We start from the raw sequence: 23,794 nt of genomic DNA on the forward strand, positions 1-23,794 counted from the left end.
TTTAGGCCTGGTAAGAAAATATCATAGTTTTGTGTGACTTTAACTTGCTTTTTTGCACTGGGTGCAACAGAGATAGAGAAACTTACTCTGGTAACGTTAATGTAACTGCAGTAGGTTGTATGGGGTATGTAGACAAGTAACCTTTGCAAAAATTGCAAATTTGAGATTTGCTCTGAAAGTCCACTCTCAGTTACTGAGAAGGGTCAACTGGGCTAACTAAACCAGAGAATGTCGTAGGCTAAACGAACTCTGACCAAACCATGCAGTGGTGGGCGAAGAAAGCCTGCGGATATGACGTAAATATTGTGTATTTGGTGGCCACTTAAAAGTTGCAGCCCTAAGGTTGCAACACAGCAGAGAAAAATCGTTATACCCGGAAGTGTCAAGATGGCCCCAAGTGGACTGAAAGCCGTTGTCAATGAGAGTGAGTAAATATAACATGTTTACAGTCTTAAATAAGCTTAAAAAGAGAGATTGTGTTTATTGTTCCATCGAAAGGATATTTGAATGGTCACAGGCCAGAAGCACGGCACGTTTTTAGCCAACAAACTAACGTTTGCTGGCTAACAGGTTACGTCATTTAAAAACACAGGGGCGCAAGCTTCCTTATTCCTAAAAGACAGCGTGCAAAGCCATCAATTTAAACTTTTGTGGTGGGACGGGTTAATTTAACAATATGTAATTGTCCTAATGTTATATTCATATAAAAGTAGATCTGTGTGAAAGCTCGGTTTTCACAACGAATTGCACTACATTTTGTGTTGTCACCCACCTGTCTTGTGATCAAACCTTACAGTCTATGGATCAAACTCGAGGGTGGCAGTCACTTATTCACCAAATTCGACAGCTGGTTTAAATGAGGCTTTAGGGGGAAACATCGTAAAACATAACGAATGACTACAACATGTCCAACATTGTAAACTTTCAAGTTACCTTCATTTATTTCCTTGTTAACACATGACACTCTTACAAATTGATAGCCCTCAATAAAGCAGTGTCATCTTGTTTATAATGTGCAGGTTTTAGAACGCTATTCATTTTATTTTGTAATTATGTAGGTTACAAGAACATAACTTCCTCATTGGGCTTTTATTCTCCAAGAGGGCCACACAACCTCAAATCACCATGGGCATTAGAGCGTAAACATTGACAAATGGAACTAATTGAATAGTTGTTACATGTATTTGTTAGGTTTCTTGAAGTGCTAGCCACAACTGGCCTTAACAGACACAGTTCAATTGGTTTTACTAGATCTAATCTCCTTTCTTTGGCCACTTCTGTGATAAACCAGGACATTAGGAAACCAGGACCACATAACGCTTTCTAGTTAGCCTTCTAGTCAGACAGATGACCATATGAACAAAGGAAACATGGATGACCAGATGAACTGGTTACCATAGAATTGTTTTGGTCTCTTATCAATGACTGAGAACTGTAACTCTACATGCCATAGCTATGCTTGTCATTTTTCACGTGGCTGTATGAGATGCTCTGAAGACTTAGCTGTTCAGCTTACACCTAATTAATACTTTTTTAGAGTTTGTATATTTATGGTTTCTGTTTATTTTCAGTATTGATATTTGATATTATTGTTATTATTAATCATTTGTTTACTGTAGGCTTAACTTATATTAAAACTGTTTACTGTTAATTTGACTATTGTAATATTTATATTCTGTAAGTCGCTTTGGACAAAAGCGTCTGCTAAATTCTATAACCATAACTATTCTGCTCTTCACAGAGATTATTAACGGTGTGATCAAGAGTGTGAAGAAGGATGGGGAGTGGAAGGTACTGACTGAACAATTGATGCTGATATTGATTTTTAAGATGCTTGTTATTGTTGAGGCATTCATCTTTTTTCCTTTGCCCTCTCAGGTGCTTATTGTGGACCATGTCAGTATGCGGATCCTCTCGTCCTGCTGCAAGATGTCTGACATCATGGCCGAAGGAATCACCAGTGAGTTCAGGAAATGACGACACTGAGATGTGCATGATGGGTGGGGTTTTGTCACTTAAAGGAACTTTTGGGGAAATTTGCCTTATTTGCCTCATTTGCTTATTTGCCTTCTAGCACAGAATTAGATAAGAGGATGCATACCCTTCTCTTAGCATAATTCACTGGAAGTAGGTTACACCAGTTAGCCGATAGGTAATTTTTGACTTGTAGGCTTCAGTGAATTATTCTAGGCTAGACTAACATTGGGAAATGAGATGGGTATGTATCCTCTCATCTTACACTGTGGTAGACAGTGAATGAACTAATTTGTAAAAAAAGTTGTCATGTTCCTTTAAGAGTAATACAGTGTTGGGGAACTTTTTCTGAAGACTGAGGAAATGCACTTTAATATGAACTGATTTGTGCCTCCAGTTGTTGAGGATATTAACAAACGCAGAGAGCCTATCCCGAGCCTCGAGGCCATCTATCTGATTTCCCCTGTCAAGAAGGTGAGGAGTGGTCATGCTTTTATTCCAGTGTAGAGATTGTTAATTAAGTTCTTCTATGCTGAATATGGTATAACCTCCATGGATTAATCCCTAGTCCTGGACTGAAAGAGAACTTTAATGGTGATGTTCATTGAGAAAAACCTTTTAGTCCAGGACTAAGGTTAATCTATGTATGAGGATTCATCCCTTGATGAATGCATTAAGATGGTTTCATTATGAATACATAACGCTTCAATTAAACTCACCAAGAACCTTTTCACACAGTCCATCCAGAACCTGGTGAATGACTTCAAGGACGCTGCCTTCACGTACAAAGCAGCCCACATCTTTTTCACCGACAGTAAGTAGTCACGATCGCCATCTATCATTCTAATTCTACAAGTGCAGGATTAATTTGTAGCCCGATGCTCCATCTCTTATATGCCTTTTGTGGATGTTTTTGTTTGAAATGATAACTCTCATTAAATTTGCAGCTTGTCCCAATGATCTGTTTACTGAACTTGGGAAGTCCAGGGTAGCACGAGTGATCAAGACGCTGAAAGAAATTAATGTGGCTTTCTTGCCCTATGAATCACAGGTGTGTCTCCTCTCTCTGTCTCTGTCTCTGTCTCTGTCTCTCTCTCTCTCTCTCTCTCTCTCTCTGTCTCTCTGTCTCTCTGTCTCTCTGTCTCTCTGTCTCTCTCTCTCTCTGTCTCTGTCTCTGTCTCTACACCACCCTACCAAGAACCAGTGTTTGCTTTTCTACCACACAATGACATTTCCAGTGACCACAAGGCATGGACATTCCTCTTCATCTTTCTTCCTTTCTCTCTCTCTCTCTGCAGGTGTTTTCTTTGGATGATAGCAGCTCTCTGCATTCCTTCTACAACCCTACAGCTAATCAGGACAAGACTAAAATGATGGAGGCTTTAGCCGAGCAGATCGCCACCCTCTGTGACACCCTGAAGGAGTACCCTGCCATCCGCTACCGCAAGTACGCCTCTCCACCCTCGCAGGGCCTGCACAGCCCTCCTGTTTGCGTATGAAAATATGATCCTCTTCTTAACAATAGCCAGTTCTAAAGTTTAAGTGTTGACCCAGTGCTTTTCTGTTGGCTTTCTAAATGTCAAAGGGGCCCAGATGAGAATATCGCCCTGGCTGAAATGGTGCTGGACCGCCTAAATGCTCACAAAGCAGACAACCCCAGCATGGGAGAGGTAAGGAGATCTCTTGCCAATGCTCCACTAAGGCTCTTTTAAAGGATCTTTTATAGTCACTACACTTCCTATTATAGTTGTCCTTGGGACTGTTTCCTTACTGAAACCTCTATTCTAGTTGGCACATTAGAATCTGTTCAGAAACTTTTTAGCAATACCTATACTATGTCTAAATTATAGTTGTTGCACGCTGGTATGAATGATTAAGTTTTTCATATGGTCTTTCATCCCCTTTTCTTTTTGAAACTCTATTTTCTGATTGATGTAAGTCCTGTCTTTGTTAGTGGTATGCACTGTGGTGGCTTGATTAGAAATGATTATGAGTCGGCACTTGTGAACACCCCTCAGTTGTGAAAATTACACTTGTTTATAACTTCCTGTTCACTGTGTAAAACACCGTGCTAGCTAGATATGCTATACTATATTTCTTTCTTGCTTTTTTTTCTTTCTCTCTCTGTCTGTTTTTTCTCCCTCTCTCATGCTCTTTCTCTCAGCTGATATTTCCCTGAGCCTAAATGGAACTCTGCACAGCGTAAGGCTTTTTTTCTAGTTTCTTTTTTTCCCACTTCCTTCATGGTCTGAGAATTCCTTAGCCTGAATAGAAGCTTCCTCAACCTCCTGCTCATGTGCATATGACCCCTTGTGTTCTACTGTCCGCTGCTTCGACTATCGCTTTATGGTGTCTAAAGCTACTTCCGTACCACTTTAGTATACTAATTATGACCATGTGTTTGTGTTTTCTGTTGATGTTTGAGTGATTCGTTTCAGGATCCACACTACGGGTTAACTCCCAGCACCTGGACAGGATATCTGCTTTTCATGCATTTTTGACATACCTCTGAAACACTGCCTTGGTGGACGTCTTAACTGATCTAAACCATGTGTGTCACAACCGTGTGTCTAGCAATCTTAAAGTGCAAGTGTTTTAAAAATGCACCATGGCTCCCTCCAGAGAAACACTAACTTGTATGCTCCATCATGTGTGTTTTGAACTGTGATGTTTGAAGGCTATGACTTGCAGTAACATCATTCTTTCAGCTTAGTAAAAAAAACACAAAAACAATGGGGAAGTGTCGCCTGTGTCTGTTTGTCGTGACCTGTTGTTGCGTTTGATTATCAGGGCACAGACAAAGCTCGCTCTCAACTCATCATTGTGGACCGCGGCTGTGACCCTATCTCGCCCATCCTGCATGAGCTCACCTTCCAGGCCATGGTGTACGACCTGCTCGAGGTCCACCAGGATATCTACAGGTCAGTCTCCCTGGCTCTCTCTCTTTCTCTGTCTCGGTCTCGGTCTCTGTCTCTGTCTCTGTCTCTGTCTCTGTCTCTGTCTCTCTATCACTATCACTATCACTGTCTCTCCCTGTCCCCTGTGTCAATGAGGACACTATTATGAGTAGTGTGTGACAGGAGAAACTCTGATCTTCACCCTTAAGGATCCTTCCTCCTGGAAGAGTTTAGTCACTGCTAATGGAGGTAATTAAGACTCAATTAATCGAGCCCTGCAGGATTACCTGAAAATGAGAGCCAGGCATGCTGGATTAGGACTAGAGTTAAACACAGTTGGGCTTTCTCTTTCCCCGAGGAGCCCCATGCTAGCGTGGGGCTGAGCATGGGGCTCCTTGGGGAAAGACAGTCCTCAGTGTCTCATGAGCTGTTGCTGTGGTCTGCTACACTGACTCTGGCCTGGTTGTTGTCACCCCAGTTGTAAGTCACCTCAGATAAAAGTGTCTGCTGAATGAATGCAAATGTAATTGTACATGTAAATGTGTTTGCAGGTACACCACCTCTGGCATTGGCGACTCGAAGGAGAAGGAGGTGCTGCTGGATGAGGATGACGATCTGTGGGTGCAGCTCAGGCACATGCATATCGCTGACGTCACCAAGTAAGGCCATAGCACTGGGAGAGCGCCGCCTTTGTAGCGGTGGCAGTGGAGGTGGTGCTGCTGGTGGTGGTGGTGGTGGTGTTGTTGACAGTAAATGTGAAGTTTGGTTTGACACATTCTCGCCTTCTGTCTGTGTGCTTGCTTGACAGGAAGGTGACAGAGCTGCTACGCACCTTTTGTGAAAGCAAGAGGATGAACACCGACAAGGTGCGGGTAACTGGTGACTAGTGTGTTTTCTGTGCTGCACAAAGCATGAACACCGCTACAAAATGTCTGTTTTTGTGATTGTTTATTTATTATAGTTTGTATTGATGCCATTATTCTATATGTCTATCTACATATTTCTTTACTTATGTTCTCCAGGCCAACATCAAAGATCTCTCTCAGATGCTGAAGAAGATGCCCCAGTACCAGAAGGAGCTTAGTATGGTTGGTGTACTTTAAAACTTAGTATGGTTGGCTTGGTATGGTTGGTATACGTTAAACTAAGTATGGTTGGCTTAGTATGGTTGGTGAACTTTAAACTTAGTATGGTTGGCTTAGTATAGTTGGTGTACTTTAAAGATGACAATCTAGATGTACTCTTCAGGACCTGTATTTAGCTATTAACCTGTCTGTAATGGTAGATTTGAAATGCCTTGTCTTTGGCTTGCAGTACTCCACTCACCTGAACCTGGCTGATGCCTGCATGAAGGTGTTCAAGACCAAAGTGGACAAACTGTGTGAGGTGGAACAGGTGGGTGTTCCTTATTCAGAAAAGTGCCTTCACTGCAGCTGAACAGCTCCATACAAAACATGGAATAGAGTGACACAAAAGTGAATATTGTAATTGGATTGCTTAGTTCTACCCTTCCTGGAGCCTGATGCACCACACTTGAACTTTTATTTACCTCAGTTTTCAGTTCACTCTTTGTGTTCTCACTATACATCTCCGCTTAATTGTTTGAATTCACAGGCTGATATAGCTATGGGTGTTTATCTGTCCATGGGGAAAACATTTAAATATCCTGTCTGAAAAAATGGTTTTCTTTTCTCTTGGATTGATGCAAAAGTCAGGTTTTATTCCAATGTAAAATGGTAGAAAGGTTCACAAAAGTTCACCAAGGTTCAACCTACAGTTATGTGCAGAATAATAGCAGTGTCTTTTAAAAAACTGAATAAAACTCAAAATCCTTAGAATAGCTGTTAATTCCATAATATCAATACATTATGTGGAATGTAGTTCAATCGTCCTGGGCTGGAATACCTGTTCACAGGTGCCAGTAGTTGGTCAACTCCATGCAACACAGATGTGAAGCAATTCTGAGAAATAATGGTAAATCAACTAGATATTAGTGCAGTGATTCAAAGTAAAGCAAAATCTTCAGTTTTCTGTAAAGGTATAACACAAACTTGATCAATTTTGGTCATGTTTTGATTTTAAATTGAATGTGCAGTGTTCCCAATGCATTGATATTATGGAATTAACAGCTATTCTAAGGATTTTGAGCTTTATTCAATTTTTTAAAACACACTGCTATTATTCTGCACATAACTCTATGCCTGCCCTCGACATATTCTCTGCAGTTCTCTCTCCGTCCAGTCTGCGTGAACTACTCACAAACTCTCCAAAGCTACTTGTTATAAACTGTTCTCAATGCAAATAATCTGGCTTCTACCCAGATAGCCTTTTGTCCAATGTATATGATAATTGAGTTAACCTCACACCTTTGGCTGGTATAGTTTTTAATGGCTTACCCCCAAAACGAGGGTTATGCATATAACCACGGTTCTATTTAGTTTCTCCTGACCGCCAGAGGCGGTGCTTTCAGCACATGGATATTCATCACACGAACGTGCAGGTTGAGTATTAGTAACAACAGTGTCACCTGTGACCTGGGTGACGTCATCGATGTGCACCGGCACAAAAGAGAGGTCGACCCAGGAAGTGACCTCTTGGCAATCTTCTCGTGTTCCCTCCGAGTGACGGCCAAGCTCTGGCGGTCATCCGAAACTCATAGAACCGTGGTTATATGCATAACCCTCGTTCTATTTCGTTTCTCCTGACCGCCAGAGGCGGTGCTTTCAGCACATGGATGACTAGTACCAACAAAGTCATGAGGAGTGCCTACCCATCTCTAGAGATGCTGTGACGAGCTTGGGAGCACTGCTGTTGCCAGATGGTTATGGGGGACAACATTGACCCTGTAGAACCTTGTAAAAGTGCAGCCTGATGCCCAGGAGGCTGCTCTGCATATATCAGGAAGGGGCACGCCCCTCAGCGAAGCCCACGAGGTTGCTACACTCCTTGTGGAGTGTGCCCGGACCAGCTGAGGGACTGGTGAGTCACTCTGCCTGTAGGCGTGCCGAATGGCGTCCACTATCCACCTAGACAGTCTCTGCTTGGAGAGTGCCTGACCCCTCTTTGGCCCTGTATGGCAGACAAACAGGGCATCACACTGGCGGAATCCCTCTGTACTTGTGACGTACCTCCTGAGGGTGCGCACTGGACATAAAAGCTCTGCACTCAAGTCTGACCCTCCATCCTGAGCTGTCTCGAAAGCTGCCAGGCTAAGAGGCTGGTTGACAAATGTGGAAGAGAGGGTCTTCGGAAGGAAGGAGGGATTCGGCCATAGAGTGACCCCACTGCCTCCAGGATGCCACTGCAGGCAATCCCCGCTGACTGAAAGTGCATGCAGTTCCCCGACTCGCCTTGCTGATGTTATGGTGAGGAGAAAGGCTGTCTTCAAGGAGAGCCAGCTGATGTCTGCTGTTCTCAAAGGTTCGAATGGTGCTCTGCAGAGCGCCTGCAACACCAGAGGGAGATCCCAAGAGGGCACCTGGCTCCGTTGGGGGGGTCTCAACTGGAGAGCGCCCTTCAGGAAACGGGTCACCAAGGCATTGGACCCTACCGTCCTCCCCTCAATTCTGCTATGCCGCGCCGAGGTGGCAGCCGTATACACCTTGATGGTAGAAGGTGTAAGTCCCCTGTCAAAAGGTGACTGAAGAAACTGCAGGATGGTTGGCAGGGGGCAGCCTGTCGGCCCCTGTCCCCGCGCTTGGCACCATTCAGAAAAAATTCTCCACCTGCTTGCGTAGAGGGCATTGGTGGAGGGTGCCCGAGAGCTATTAATGGTGCTGACCACTGCTGGTTCACAGAGCCCTAGCAGAGGGTCCGGTCCTTCAGTGGCCAAACCCAGAGTTGCAGCCGAGCTGGATCTGGGTGCCAGATCTGACCACCCAGCTGTGACAGCAGGTCCTTCCTCACTGGAAGGCCCCAGGGTTCTCCGTTGAGTAGCTTCAGCAACTTTGGAAACCAAACTCTCCCTGGCCACCGAGGGGCGATCAGTAGCAGCTTGTGGTGTTCCACTGTAATCCTGTGCAGGGTGGGCAGGATCAACGGCAGAGGGGGGAATGCATACAGCCGTTGTCTCGGCCATGCATGTGCCAGTGCGTCCTGGCCCAGGGGACTCCAGGGGCTGGAGAGGCTGAACCAGAGGGGGCAGTGTGTCGACTCCTGACAGGTGAAGAGGTCCACCTCCGCCCTGCCATAACGCTCCCAGATGGTCTGTACTACCGCTGGGTGGAGCCTCCATTCCCCTGGGTCGCGGTTCTGACGGGACAAGAGATCTGCGGCTCTGTTGGCAGTGCCTGGCAGATACATAGCCCGCAGACTCAAAAGGTGTTGATGGGCCCACAGCAAGAGCTGCTGGGCTACTCCCAAGCACTGCAGAGACCTGGTGCCTCCCTGATGGTTGACTTAGTACACCACTATTGTATTGTCTGTCCTCACCAGTACGTGTCTGCCAGCCACGTCTGGGAGGAAGTGTTGTAGGCCGAGCAACACCGCCTGTAGTTCTAGCACATTTATGTGCAGCTGCCGCTGCAGTGGACTCCAGCGGCCTCTGACTGTATGGCACTGCCAGACTGCACCACATCTTTCCTGGGAAGCATCCGTGGCGATGACCTCCCTCCGGGAAGGGATAGAGCCTAAGGGAACCCCCTGTGTCAGCTCCTGAGATGATGTCTCGTCCGCCCCCTGTGACGTCTGGGCGAGGGCCAGCATCAGGTGGGACATCGAATTACCAATGCGTCCCATACGTGCTGCCGTGTCATAGCTTCTGACAATCAAGTCATCCGTGACCCGGCACTGTCTTTGCCATGACTCGCCTGTAACAGGCAACTGAGAAAAAAAAACTATGTCTACGGCGAGAAACACCGTCCGGCGACACCCGTTGACTGCAGCGAAACAAATCACCAACAAGTCGTAATAAACGTATAACTTACCTTAGATGAACCGGAGAGCTAGCCATTGAAAACATCCGCCCGCTAGTCCGCGACGAGAAACACAGCCTCGCAGAGCTCAACGCTCCCCGAGCGAGGCCACTCAGACGCGAAGCAAAGTATCAACGAATGGCTTTACCGGTGTGAAGAATTATAACGTAGACTAACGTAGTCTCTAGGAGGGTGAACCAGTTGGTCACAGCTCCAACCTCTGTGGGTAGCGAAACTTCAGCGTGTTGGTCCAACTGCAATCCTGCTTCAATCGCGAGAAGATTCAAGAGGTCACTTCCTGGGTCGACCTCTCTTTTGTGCCGGTGCACATCGATGACGTCACCCAGGTCACAGGTGACTTTGTTGTTACTAATACTCGACCTGCACGTTCGTGTGATGAATATCCATGTGCTGAAAGCACCGCCTCTGGCGGTCAGGAGAAACGAAATAGAACCCATTCTACGATCGTTGGTGTTTCACACCTCACCTGCCGCCAAACCGTCTGGCCTGCAATCAGAACATCAGAAATGGATCTTTTGTTGGAGAAATGATATCACTTATACAATTTGGCAGGATTCATTTCTTACAATCCATAAACATCCGTCTAGGAATGGCAATATATGGATGTTTTTATGTAACACACATTACTAGACTGTCCATGCAGCTTCCCAGGCAGCTTAGTTGTTGAGCATCTTATGGACTTAGGAGATGCATTAACACTTCCTCTCATCCCCGCTCAGTTGTCACTTAGTGCACACCGCATCTGAAACCTCCCGTGTATGACCCTTATCACGTCACGTTGCGTAACCGCTTTACCATTCTCATAACATCCGACCTGCAGTGGTGTTACTTTACGGCATTGGCGACTTGGGCCATTAAGTCCACACTGGTCAGTGTCCATCTGTACAGTCCAGAGACCTTCCACTGGTCTGGGGCAGTGGATTTATCGTGTTTGTCCCGGTTGTTGCAGTCTAAACCAGCATCCGCCTTTCTTCCCACCTCAACCACCATCCTCACCCACATCTGTCCCCTTTTTCTCACTTTTCTCAGTATGCTTTCTTTGTGTGTGTGTGTGTGTGTGTGTGTGTGTGTGTACAGATGTTTGGTAGGCATACGTAAGTGTTTCTGTGTGAAAGTGTGTGTGTGTACGGATGTGCTTGGTAAAGTAAGTGTTTGTGTGTGTGGACTGGATGAACGCTGGTTTTGAGAACATGGATTATGCCCCTCATCCCTGTCTGTAATGCACAGCTGTGCGGTGCCCCTTGGCATGCTATTTCAGAGAATATTTATGGACTCCAGTTCACTCTGATGCAAGTACAAATGTTTTGTCTTTCAACAGTATACGTGTTTCCCACTTAATTGAATTCCATTTGTGGTGGTTAGTTTGAAGAATTAACTTGAATACAACAGTTTTTAACAATTAGCACAGTGAGGTTATGATGCTAACCAGATTTAAGCACAATTTAGTACAACCTGGAAAATCATTGTGTGGTGGTCAATGTTGATATTGTGGTGGGCCGCCACAAATAAGTCAATGTATGGGAAACACTGGTATAAAGTAATCACAACTCCAGCCTCTTGTGTTGTTTTGGAACCTTTTCTTGGTTGGCTGGAGTGACTGTTACATTTTATAAGATGCACTGTATTGCCAAAAGTATTGGCTCACCTGCCTTGACTCGCCTATGAAATTATTTTCGCCGAAATGCATCCTGCGGTGTTTTGTGAATGTACCCGAGTCAAACTTTAGTTTAAAAGCATAATTACGTCCGAAGCGCCACAAAGTCTGGGTGGGATCTGGAAAGGACCACGGGGCGGGAATCAAACCCGGGTCACCGGCGTACGGTGCAGGTGCCCGACACAACATGAAACTTTGATCGAAGTATCATCAGTGTCTCTACACATGAACTTGAGTATTGAGAATATTTTTTGTGTACACAGAGTTTACTAAAAGAAAGGAGAAGTTTACAAAAACACCCTAGGATGCATTTTGGCGAAAGTTACGCTTTAAGTGACATCCCATTCTTAATCCATAGGGTTTAATATGATGTCGGTCCACCCTTTGCAGCTATAACGACTTCAACTCTTCTAGGATGGCTTTCCACAAGGTTTAGGAGTGTTTTTATTGGAATTTTTGACCATTTTTCCAGAAGCGCATTTGTAAGGTCACACACTGAATTGGACGAGAAGGCCTGGCTCTCAGTCTCTGCTCTAATTCATCCCAAAGGTGTTCTATCGGGTTGAGGTCAGGACTGTGCAGGCCAGTCTAGTTCATCCACACTAAACTCTGTCATGTCTTTATGGACCTTGCTTTGTGCACTGGTGCACAGTCATGTTGGAACAGGAAGGGGCCATCCCCGAGCTAGCTGACTGTGCTCCAGTTCACAAAGCAAGGTCCATAAAGACATGGATGACAGAGTTTGGTGTGGATGAACTTGACTGGCCTGCACCTCAACCCAATCTAAAATGAATAGCAATAGCAGAAAATATCCATCAGTGTCCAGTGCTTTGTGTGTGTCTGTGACTGTGTACAGTATATTTGTTTCTGTCTGCATTGCCTATACTGAATGAGTGAAACCTGACCCACCCGTATATGTACAGGATCTGGCCATGGGGAGCGATAGTCAAGGAGAGCCTCTGAAGGACGCCATGAAGAGCATTGTGCCACTGCTGCTGGACACGGACATCAAACCCTACGACAAGATCAGGATCATTCTCCTCTACATCTTTCACAAGAAGAAAGGTACCACCTCCACACCAGGCATGATGCCCTCTGTAGCTCTGCTTATGTAATGAATCTGGATTTTTTTTACACGGTCCTTAAAAAAGAAATATTGCAATATTGGTACGGGTGATGATGACTATCATGATGAAGATGGTGATGATCTTGTTTCTTTCTCTCTGAAAACCATCATGTCTTTCTCCTCTCCGTGCAGGCATTGCTGAGGAGAGCCTGACTAAGCTCATCCAGCATGCCAACGTCCAGCAGGACAGCAGCATCATCTCCAACTTGGAGCTTCTGGGCTGTCCGATCATCAGTGGGGTACGCCTCAGACTGGGTCCACGCTTCAGTCCTGTGCCTCTGTTCTCACGCCAATGATGATGATGATGATGATGATGATGATGCATTTCATTTTTAGAACACTTTTCCAAACACTCAAAGACGCTTCACACAAGTTACACACACACACACACACACACACTCAAGATACATGGACAAAGTCACATCAACAGAAAACGCACAGGTGCATTGTTAACCAAGTCCTATGTCTATTGCTGTTTTAAAGCAGTATGATTCACGTGGTGTCCATCCCTGTTTCTGTCCATTTCTGTCCATCACAGGGGAAAAACGCTGGAAAGACCTTCCCTGATCAGAAGGAGCGCACTGAGAGCACCTACGAGCTCTCCAGGTGGATACCCATCCTGAAGGACGTGATGGAGGTATGGGGTCAGGGTTGGTAGGGTGAGAAGGTCAAGGTCAAGAATTGTCATGGTGTGTAAAAGCCTTTGTGTACTTCCTCTCATGCCACCTTCCTGTGTTTTCTAGAACGCCATAGAAGACAAGCTGGACCGGAAGCTGTGGCCGTTCCTGTCGGACCCTGCCCCTATCTCCACCCAGCAGACGGCAGTGAGGTATGGCTCTTAAGGGGAGAGGCGCAGAGATGGGTGGTGCACTCTGGGAAATTTCACTGAAAACCAGACGATGAAGCATTCTAAGTGGGAGATTATACATGAAAACCTAGAGATTATGGTAAAACCCAACACCGGTTGAGTTAAGTGTTTTTATCAACCCCCCCAAATAATTTTTGAAGTGTATATATATTCTAGCCTTTTTGCCTTTGATCAGATAGCACATTGAAGAGTGGGAGGGAGAGATTGGGTAAGAGTGGGAAATGACCGGGGATCGTTTTCGAAACCCTGTCCCTGTGGGCACTTGGACTTGTTTGACTATCTTACTCATCCATTTCTAAGCTCACAGCTGGTGCAGTGAAGTAATTGACATGTAAGTGTCTGTTAAATGAATGAATACATTTAATATTTTCTGTATAGGGCTTCTTAAGCAGTTGTAGAAAAAAAACAAAATAAGTGCACATTCTGAAATGGATTTGGTTATATGTACTCTTTAGCTAGAACTTGAGAAGTAGTAAACTTCTGGGAATTTCTCAGTTCTTTTTGTGTAGTAACACAATAAGATAAAAAGCATCCGCACATTCAAATCTGTGCACATATCAAATTTAATATGCAAGCATTGGGTCGTGAGATCCTCTGCAGGACTAGGCAGGGCTGATTCTTAACGATTTTCTTCTTTTAAGCTCTTGCACCTGAGTAAGTCTGTTATTAGATAAGCAGTGTGTTTTTTTCTTTTTCTTATTTGAATAGGAACACAAGCCAAGATGGTTCTGACACTCACATTGAATACAACACAATTCACATCACATGCTTCATGTCTGGAAAACAGTGAGACTCTTGTCTGTACCAGTGATGTAAAGTACAGTTGTAAATGTAACAGTAACATCCATACCTCTCTTAGCAGTGCACGGTTTGGACATTGGCACAAGAACAAGTCACCCACAGAGTACCGCAGTGGGCCCAGGCTCATTGTCTTTGTCATCGGCGGAGTGTCCCACTCAGAAATGCGGTCTGCCTACGAAGTTACCCGGGCCACGGACGGCAAATGGGAGGTTCTGATTGGTAAGCAGAATCATACTTGTTGTCCCTGCTTCACATGAGTATTTTGTGTTGTGTAACAAAAATCACGATTCGGTGTGTACCTCGGTTTTAAGGTCACTGTTCGGTTCATTTTCGGTACAGTAAGCCTGTAGGTACTGCTAACCTAAATTCAACTAGATGTACCGCAGAGCGGTACAAAATATGACCGCCGCCTGAATAAATCACGCTGAAAGGCCTATATTATTCTAACTGTCTCACTAAATTGCATTATCCACACTCAATTTTCACTGGTATCTGCTAGACAACAAGTACCAAAACATGATTAGTTCATAGATTTCACATGTAAAATTAATTTTATACAACCCCACCCCCATCTTGCCTGTTCATTATTCTGAGAAATTCTTGAAGTGTGTGTGTGTGTGTGTGTGTGTGTGTGTGTGTGTGTGTGTGTGTGCTTGTGTGTTTGCCTGCGTATGTGTATTTGTGCATGTGCATGCATGCATACATATGTCTACTGTGTGAGTGTGTCATACGTATGATTACTGTGAATGTATGTGTGTGCGTGTGTATCTGTTTATGCACATGTGTGCACATGGAATGGGTTGACATGGCCTCTTGAGATCAACATACAAAAAAAAAAAATGGTCCTCCTAAACCTTACGGTTCTCGAGATATTCACAGAAAACCGTGTCTGCCCTACCCTCCTTTTGGGGCGTGCAGTCCAGCGGGGGGTTACAGATCAAAACGAAAAACGATGGTTCCATGCTATCCATGTGGGGTTACATGCCCACCAAGTTTCGTCTACCCCGGTCTTTCAGTGTCCCGGGAATCCTTGACGGAAATTTGGACATGCGAAAAAGAAAAAGGGAAAAAAAAAAAAATCTGATGAAACCTATATGACCGCCGCTTTGCTGCGCGGCGGTCATAATTACAATATTTTTGATGTGCAATGGGAATAGTATTTTGTAAAGGTGTCAAATTTGTTTTGCTGTTAATTGAGTAAACTGACATATTGTCCACTACTTAATATGTTTGTGTGGGAACTGGAATTTGAAACATGGTCCATAAGCATAAAAGTCTACTGTTGGTTACTGTTAGTTACTGTTACGGCTCCCACACACAGCTGCGTGCATCGTGTTGCTGGAGACTCATCCTATTCACTTTAAATGGGCTCACGTGATCCGTTGCCGAACTGAATTGTGGGTCCGTCGCGTCGCGTTTCTCCCGCTGCTCGCGTGGAGTTCAGCTGTTGCTTCACCGACAGACGGCACCGGCCAATCAAGCCAATCTACGGACGGCACCAACCAATCACATTACGGTTTTACTTCAAGTCATTTGCATAGCTACCGTCGGGAACACCCACTGGAATGCGTTGACGGAACGCAGCTGTGTGTGGGAGCCGTTAGACGGCATTTTGTACATTCGGTATGCATTTGCTAAGCGGTTTGATACAAATACACAAACCTTAACACTACATAGAGCCTGACCGAAATAGGATTTGAAATACCAATACTGATTTCAGTATTTGAAGATGTCCGATAAATGATAAATTGCCGATTTTCATTTTTTAACAAATACAATGTAAAAATGTACAAGCTGACAAATGATCAAGGTCGGAAATTATGCTTAAATAGGCCTAACTATCCGATTGTGGTAGCCCAATAAAAGGCTCTTGTACAATAAATTATGAAATACACATATTTATTATGAATAATAGCGTCAGATCTTTGTTCTTATCTGTGATGAACACCATTGCCACATTTTTTTAAGGAATATACTTTATGATGTTTTTTTATACACCATTAACAGCATTAAATAGTGTGATATTTTGTGTGATTGGAAAGGGAAATTGCATAATGTAAGATAATGTCCATACTCGCATATGATTTACAGCTTGAGCATATTGCCTGCAGTCCGTGGAACGGCTCTGTTGCGTGTTGATTTTCTTTTCGGCTCCCAGGTTACAGCAGCCACACTGCCTTAAATCTCACTGCAACGCTCAATTTCTGCTTATAGGCCTACAATCAATCAAGTTAGCCTCCATCACACAACATTATTTTACTGTTGGACATAATGTTAAGCTGGAAAGACAATACTGGAAATGTAGATGAAGGATCAGTATTAGGCTGTCCTTTACTAAATTTAAGAATAATTATTGGCCATTATAAATGCAGATACTGATAGATCGGATAATACCTAATATTAGCCGATAATATCGGCACACCGATTTATCGATCGGCCTCTACTTTACACCCCTATTACAATGGCATGATGCAAACAACTAGGTGGGTTTACTGTACATAAACAGTTTTTTTGACATTCCGATTAAGCTATTCCACATTAAAATGTTGTCATCTGATTACATGGGATACGTTCTATTCCGATCAGGTGCTCACAAGCGTTCTAGAATCTTCAATCGGAATAGCCGTTGCTGCTTTGCTTTTGCTTGAGAAACTACAGTGGACATCCCGATCGACCGCATTCATAGCTGTTCAATCTGAATAAGAATTCTGATTAAAATTCGGCAGTTTTATTCAGATCGAGGTGTTTATGTGTCATTTTTATTCCAATTGAGACGTTCCGATTCTACCGGTAATCGGATTAATAGTATCCAAGTCACACAATTTAAATGATGTTATGATGTTAAGTTCTCAAAGTTTTGCTTCTTTTTTTTGACTACATTTTCTTCAGGTTCATCTCATATCCTCACCCCCACTAGCTTTCTGGATGATCTGAAGGATCTGGACAAACCATCTGCTTAGAGGAATCTCTCTAGAGGGTTTGGGTCAAAACACTGGGAAGAATAACTCACATAGAGTACGAAGGCCACTCTTGCTCAGAGGAAAATCTGTGAAGCAGTTAACCTTTTTAGATGTAATCATGGAAAGCAAACTTACTAATGATTTGTGTTTCACCATCTTTTAGAATATATATATATTTTTAATACCTAAAGTAAATGACTGATGTATATATTTTGTGATCGGTAATTATATTTAATTTAAATTTACGTTCTGAAGTTTTGGAGATTGTTCTCTTTTTCTGATCTGTCTTTTAATTTTGTGTTTGTCTGTCCTGCCATCATTGCCTTTGAAGGATTACTCATCTTACATCAGTGATTCACACATTAAAAAAAGCTTTTGTTCTGGCAAAACATTTTCATGCATCTGCTATGAAGGCTTTTTCTAAAGTCTTTCCTACATGCTGAGCACCGGAGAGCCTAGCCGTACTCATAATACATGTGCCTTCAGTCTGTCAGAGTGGATCTGCTGGTTTTGATGTGAGAAAATGTAAAGAGGCTTTTCTTTTCCAGTCAGTCAGAAGTCTTATTTGGGAGCACCTGTGTGATTGTCTTCATCTCCATTTGTAAAATCCTCTACTGTACATTCCCTTCTGAAAAAGTGCACTTTTTATTGTTACGTTTTACTACTGGTAGGGTGAAGTATTCCCACTTTGGGACTTGGTTTCCTTTTTGCCTTTGTATTGAAAAGAAATAAACTTAATGCAAATCCTTACCTTGTTGTTTATGTGATTGTTCATACATGTAAACAATGTGTACTGTATCAATTATGAAATTATATTAAAAAATCTCATGGATCATCACAAATTTTTGGGGAAAACATTTATTCTTGGATGCTGGATTAAATTTTAAACCTGACTTCAAGTAAGAAATAGCACTTTGTGTTGTAGATATTGCTGGATGTTGGGCATGTTTGGGCGTTATATGTGGGCAATAATATGTGACTCTTTGTTAACCTCCAGTGACTGCTCAAGCTAGACACGGTGTAATAAATTATCCCAAATTGACTCATGCTGATGTAACTCGTGGCTCAATGCATGAGCTCATCCTCCCCTATGTCGAAGGATTACATGGTTTTATGTAGGATTACCAATGGCGATATGAACCCACTGCCTGATACCTTTAATGGTTGAGTTGATATCATATAAAAGCACCTCTGACAGATGCAACCTGCTTTTATCCCTGAGAGAGGCTGCAAAGAAGCACATCATCTCAGCATCTGTGTACAGTCCAGTTTTCCCAGTCCAGCTTTTGTGGATATTGATATCCATCATAACGTTTTCTGAGGAGTGACAGCCTGCCATAAGAGAGCATAACAGCAGATACATGCTTATCAACATGAGAGCTGTTGATTCCGAGACAGACACAGGAAACAGGAGTGATGCTCAGGTAAGACATGACATCCTGTCCGTGTCTCAAACACTTCATTTTAGGTTTTGTGTTCACCTTCACCTGTCTGATGTTACAGTATAAAGGTCCAGCTCATTTTCATTTATTTGATATATCATGAGCAGTTGTAGTGGATTACTGAAAGGCCATGTCCCACTCTAGATAGCCTAGCATGATTATTTATCCTTCAGCAGGACACTGCTCTGGCCAATGAGACGCAGCTCTTCTCCATTATGACGCACTCGCAGCAAGGGCGAATGGAGGAGCAGCGCTGTGCACTGGAACACAAGAGGACGTCACCAAGTCTCAGCTGCTCAGACGGAACAGCAGGTCAGCAGAGCGGAGGGTTTGCATTTGCATTGGAGTGTGCTTGTTTTGCATCCTTTGGTCCGTGTTTCAATTTTCAATTTCTTTTATTGATTTTGTGTGAATCTAGACCAAAGACCTCCGGACCAGCAAGCATCACTTACCTTGTTTGCAGGTTCACAGGTAGAGAAACCATTATGATAATCATCATTACCTGTTTACATTACATTTCAAATGTAAGCACAAATGTAAACACTCTAAAATGTTCTAATTTAACGTTTCAGGGCATCAGAATGGATAAAAAGAGATACCCTATACCTCAGATTGTTCTGACTCCAGGGTCTCCCGCTCCTGGCAGAAGGGCTTGCTCCAGGCCGGCCTCTCCCACCCAGGAGGATGAAGAGGACCTGGCCAGTGCCACTCTTCCTCGTTCTGCCACCTGTCCTGGATCAGACACAGTGAGAGAGGGGCTTCAACAGAGCAATCAGGTACTGAACCACAGCAATGATTCCTCCAGTGTTGAGCTATGAACTTTGAGCTGAGGGTAGAAAAAGTCTACCTTCAAAGTTTGTATTGTATTTGTATGCATTCTATTTATTCTAGGGCAGCCGTGGCCTACTGGTTAGCGCTTCAGACTTGTTACCGGAGGGTTGCCGGTTTAAAGTAGGCACGGCTGAAGTGCCCTTGAGCAAGGCACCTAACCCCTCACTGCTTCCAGAGCGCCGCTGTTGTTGCAGGCAGCTCACTGTGCCGGGATTAGTGTGTGCTTCACCTCACTGTGTGTTTGTTCACTGTGTGCTAAGTGTGTTTCACTAATTCACGGATTGGGATAAATGCAGAGACCAAATTTCCCTCACGGGATCAAAAGAGTATATATATATATATATATATATATATACATACATAAATATATACATATATATTGTCCTTAGGATAAAGATAGAGAATTGTCATATAGATGCATTGTAACATTCATACAGACTCTTATCATTGATAGTCTGTTTTGTTGATGTACTCTGCTCAGGAGTCCTCTTCAGGGGGAAAAGAGCAGCTCTTCTCTATGGTCAGTCACTCACAGCGTGGTAGGATGGAAGAACAGCGATGTGACCTACAGCGCACCAACAGGACACCACCCGCTTCCAACAACTCAAACACAAACCATTTAGGTCAGAATTGCTACATAATCTCTACCTCAAAGATCCCCTAACATTTCACAAACAGGCATAAAAAACAATCAGATCTCCCTCTTTATCCCCTCTCCGCCTTCAAACACAAACTAAATATTTGATAATAACACTCTACGATAAGTCCTCTTAATGATTTTGCACACATCTCAGGATCAACCTGCCTTCCTGTCATCAATGCATAGGTAATGTTGGGACATTGTGTGATGTTTTGTGTCCTCCTGGTTTTGCCATGCAGCTCAGAATCCTGACGATTTCTTCAAAATGGTGGCCAGCTCCCAGAGTCGTCGGCTTGATGACCAGCGTGTTTGCATGCGGTCTCTGCCAGGGATTCAGCCACCCTCCGGTTGCAGCCAACCGAATAAGAAGGTTGTGACACCAACGGAACCACATCATTCAGACAACCTCTGCAAAGCTGTGTCCAGGGCACAGGTGAGGAGCTTCTTTAAAATGGAAGGGATAAGGGTGACAGCATTTCGATAGATAGATAGATAGATAGATAGATAGATAGATAGATAGATAGATACTTTATTGATCCTCAAGGGGAATTTCCTGGTTGAGAGCAGATTTCATACGCTGCTCCAAACCTTGAAGTACCACCATAAGCTACAGTTGTTTTAGGCATTGTTGTCCAGACATATGTCATAATTTAAATATACAGTATATTAAACATTTAAAATAAACATACACTTTGAGTGTGGGGGAATTACAGTATTACATTGTACATTATTAAAGTATTACATTGTATCCGTGCATTTAGCAGAGAGGAAGGCTGTCTCTAAATTCCATGTATTAGAATTCAATATCTTCAAAGTTCAAACAAATTTGGTTGAATTAATTGATGTACTTGATACAGCTGAATTTAAGTCCATGTATACAGCATGTGTTGATGGACAATAAACATCTATTTTCTGTGTAAACGCGTTGCCGCGTTTTGACGCGTTGTTGTTTTTCTCAGCGTTTCAGGATGGATGAGCAGCGTTGCTCTGCTCCTGCCGTGGTGATGATGCTGGGCTCTGACAGGCTAGCCAGGAAGACTTACTCCAGACCTGCCTCTCCCACACTAGGCCTCCCAGAGGACTGCAAGCCTCCCAAGAGGTCGTCATCGTTCAATGTCTCCTCCGAGCTAGAGAGCGCCAAGTCTTCAACCCAGGTCAATACCTGCACAGTGCACACAGTGCAAAAAATAAAATCAAACCAGGTGTTATGAATCTTATATTCTATTTGGTATTGTTTTTTAGTATAAAGACACTTACCTAGCAGTTTCAAAATATCATTTTGAATAAACTTACGTTTATGCAGTGATATACACTGGGTTCAAATGCACATTGCTTTCATATGTCAGGGTGCAGAACAAGCGGCTGTGGATCAGGAGAAGTTCCTCACCATCATGAAGCACTCCCAGCGTGGCCGAATGGACGAACAGCGATGCTCCCTCAATCCCAGAGAGAGGAGCTCTCCAGTTCATACCTCCTCAAGTACAAACAAAGGTCAGTATTACTGTTTCCAAAAATGTGGGGGACTGTGTAAAATGAAAATAAAAGCAGAATTTGATCATCTGCAATTCTTGTAAAAAAAACAAAAAAACAATTTGGTTAGTAAAAGAATTAGAAAATGTATAAAAACATATGCATATTAAAAAGATAGCTGCAAAAAGGACATTGACAACATAACATTAACGATGCAGAGTATATACCTGTGTGAATGTTGATATGTTGTCTTTGCACTATTCTCAGTTAGGGTTGACATGATTTGCACATCATAGCATTCTGTTTTTATTTACACAGCGTCCCAACAGGATTGTACAAATGTAGAGCTTTTTGCATTGCCTGAAAGTGTGTTGTAGTGTTTCAAGCAATCTGAATACATCCGTCAAATCCATACCAACCACAGGACAAGATCCGGACAGCTTATTTAAACTCTTGGCCAACAGTCAAAACCGGCGGCTTGATGACCAGCGTGCAACACTCAGCCCATTGCCAAGCCCAAATGTAGGCCCAGTGTGCTTAGTTTTACCATGTCTATATATCTATATCTATAATGTATAATTCATTAATATTCATGTCTCCACTTCTCCACTTAGGTGGCCAAGAAAAATGCAGCGGTGACAGCCCACCAACTATGTGAGTCTCCTAGGTCTCCTGGTTCTAGGTCCCCTCTTTCCCGGTCTCCAGCTACCCACAGAAAAGCTCGCTCTAGACCCACGTCCCCCACCCAGGCAGAGGCCTCTCACAGGCCCCCTCCCAGGTCCACAACCTTCTGCCCCGTGTCTGACCAAGACAAAAAGCAGTATCTTGGTACTGAAGCAACTCAAGTGAGAACTCTGGAGATTAGAATAATTTCTTTGTCATTATTTTCATTTGAATACATATGCACAATAATGCTTATATGTGTCATTTTCTTTTTCTGTCTGAAGGTGACATTTCAGGTATCCATGAGCTTTACTCCACAACAGGTAACCATAATGCCATCTTGTTCTATTATTTTGAAAAAGTAATTTAATCAAAATACTGCATATAATAGATAACCTACCACATGAAAATATTATTTAAAGAATTCTATGGATGTAAAGCAATTGAATCATAGGAAGCACAAACAAAGAAAACATTATAACACATCTTATTAATTACTTTATTGATCCGTGCTGTTCCCCATGTTGTTCCCCATGTCGTTTCTCATGTTGTTCCCTGTGCTGTTCCCGATGCTGTTCCCCATGTTTTCCCTCATGTTGTTTCTCATGTTGTTCCCTGTGCTGTTCCCCATGTTTTCCCTCATGTTGTTTCTCATGTTGTTCCCCATGTTGTTCTCCCAGATCCGGAGAATGCAGGAGAATGAGTGTGCGCTCCCGGAGGTCTTCCTGACGCTGGGGCCCCCGGGAGAGTCCATCAGGGTCCCCCTGAGCCCCCTGCCCAGCAGGCCCTCCTCCCTGGCCCTCTCCCCGGGCAGCACGCCCCACCCCTCTGGGGCCTCCCCTAAACGGGCCCACTCCAGGGACCGCCGGCCCCGGCCCTCTTCACCCTGCAGGGCCCCCCCGAAGAGCAGCCCCATCAGCCCAGACGAGGACTACTTCTCCCTCATCCAGAGGGTCCACAGCACGCAGATCCAGAAGGCCGCTGGACGAGGGGAGAGCGGGAGGGGGAAAGGAAAGGGGGATGGTAGGAAAGAGGGGAGAGAAGGGGCTAAGAAGAAGAGGTGAATGATTAGATTAGTTATGCTGTAATGAACAGGACTGTGGACTGTATGTCAGTTCATTTCATATGACATTTATTCCAGATATGAAGATTTTTTAGATATGAATTTAACTGTCTTTGTCCCACCTCTATTTATTTTATGGAATATTGTGTGTTGTACTTGTCCATGTGAAACTGATTTTGTGAAGTTATTTTCATTTTTACCATCTGGTCAGGACAACTTTGTCTAGAAGTGACCATAAATCATGTGCTGTAAGATTTGGTGCTGTAAGATTTTGAAAGTTTTGACAACTGTCGCCTGTTAACTTGTTTATCAAGGACAAATGTGATCTGTCAAATCCTATCTAATAAAGTATTTGGTTGATAGCCTGATGTGAATACCTCCCAGGGAAGGAAATAGCAGGGTGTGTGCATTATGTTGCAGCATCAGAGAGAGAGACACACACACACACACACACACACACACACACACACA

At 43.7% G+C, this 23,794-nt stretch overlaps 2 protein-coding genes across 3 annotated transcripts; both read left to right on the forward strand.

Annotated features, from left to right (window-relative positions):
* Positions 1–273: 273 nt before the first annotated feature.
* stxbp2 (syntaxin binding protein 2) lies at positions 274–17,964 on the forward strand. 2 transcript variants are annotated; one of them, XM_042085749.1, is made up of 19 exons: positions 274–424; positions 1,742–1,791; positions 1,879–1,960; positions 2,372–2,448; positions 2,713–2,788; positions 2,922–3,025; positions 3,273–3,421; positions 3,560–3,644; positions 4,765–4,895; positions 5,423–5,530; positions 5,680–5,737; positions 5,894–5,959; positions 6,186–6,266; positions 12,383–12,524; positions 12,718–12,824; positions 13,124–13,222; positions 13,329–13,414; positions 14,316–14,473; positions 17,144–17,964. In XM_042085749.1, the coding sequence occupies exons 1-19, from the start codon at positions 388–390 to the stop codon at positions 17,212–17,214; spliced, it is 1,767 nt and encodes a 588-aa protein (XP_041941683.1). In that variant the 5' UTR covers positions 274–387; the 3' UTR covers positions 17,215–17,964. The 2 variants fall into 2 exon arrangements, with proteins under 2 accessions (XP_041941683.1, XP_041941682.1); XM_042085748.1 differs by having other exon boundaries at positions 275–424; positions 14,313–14,473.
* A 513-nt stretch (positions 17,965–18,477) lies between these two features.
* Positions 18,478–23,629, forward strand: LOC121705871 (tyrosine-protein kinase ABL1). Its single transcript, XM_042087167.1, has 12 exons — positions 18,478–18,638; positions 18,830–18,968; positions 19,075–19,127; positions 19,229–19,432; positions 19,969–20,110; positions 20,367–20,560; positions 21,087–21,281; positions 21,474–21,618; positions 22,022–22,119; positions 22,212–22,442; positions 22,545–22,583; positions 22,941–23,629. The coding sequence occupies exons 1-12, from the start codon at positions 18,576–18,578 to the stop codon at positions 23,322–23,324; spliced, it is 1,887 nt and encodes a 628-aa protein (XP_041943101.1). The 5' UTR covers positions 18,478–18,575; the 3' UTR covers positions 23,325–23,629.
* The last annotated feature ends 165 nt before the right edge of the window (positions 23,630–23,794 follow it).

This window comes from Alosa sapidissima, chromosome 3 (assembly GCF_018492685.1).
Source record: "Alosa sapidissima isolate fAloSap1 chromosome 3, fAloSap1.pri, whole genome shotgun sequence".
NCBI classification, from domain to species: domain Eukaryota; kingdom Metazoa; phylum Chordata; class Actinopteri; order Clupeiformes; family Clupeidae; genus Alosa; species Alosa sapidissima.

Bases quoted from the DNA above. Each gene is read 5' to 3' on its own strand.
- stxbp2 (XM_042085748.1), top strand. From the start codon at position 388: ATGGCCCCAAGTGGACTGAAAGCCGTTGTCAATGAGA. The intron at 3,422-3,559 runs GTACGCCTCTCC...TAAATGTCAAAG, and splicing joins CCTGCCATCCGCTACCGCAA to GGGCCCAGATGAGAATATCG. The intron at 12,525-12,717 runs GTACCACCTCCA...CTCTCCGTGCAG, and splicing joins CATCTTTCACAAGAAGAAAG to GCATTGCTGAGGAGAGCCTG.
- LOC121705871 (XM_042087167.1), top strand. From the start codon at position 18,576: ATGCTTATCAACATGAGAGCTGTTGATTCCGAGACAGACACAGGAAAC. The intron at 20,111-20,366 runs GTCAGAATTGCT...TTTGCCATGCAG, and splicing joins CTCAAACACAAACCATTTAG to CTCAGAATCCTGACGATTTC. The intron at 22,120-22,211 runs GTAGGCCCAGTG...TTCTCCACTTAG, and splicing joins GCCCATTGCCAAGCCCAAAT to GTGGCCAAGAAAAATGCAGC.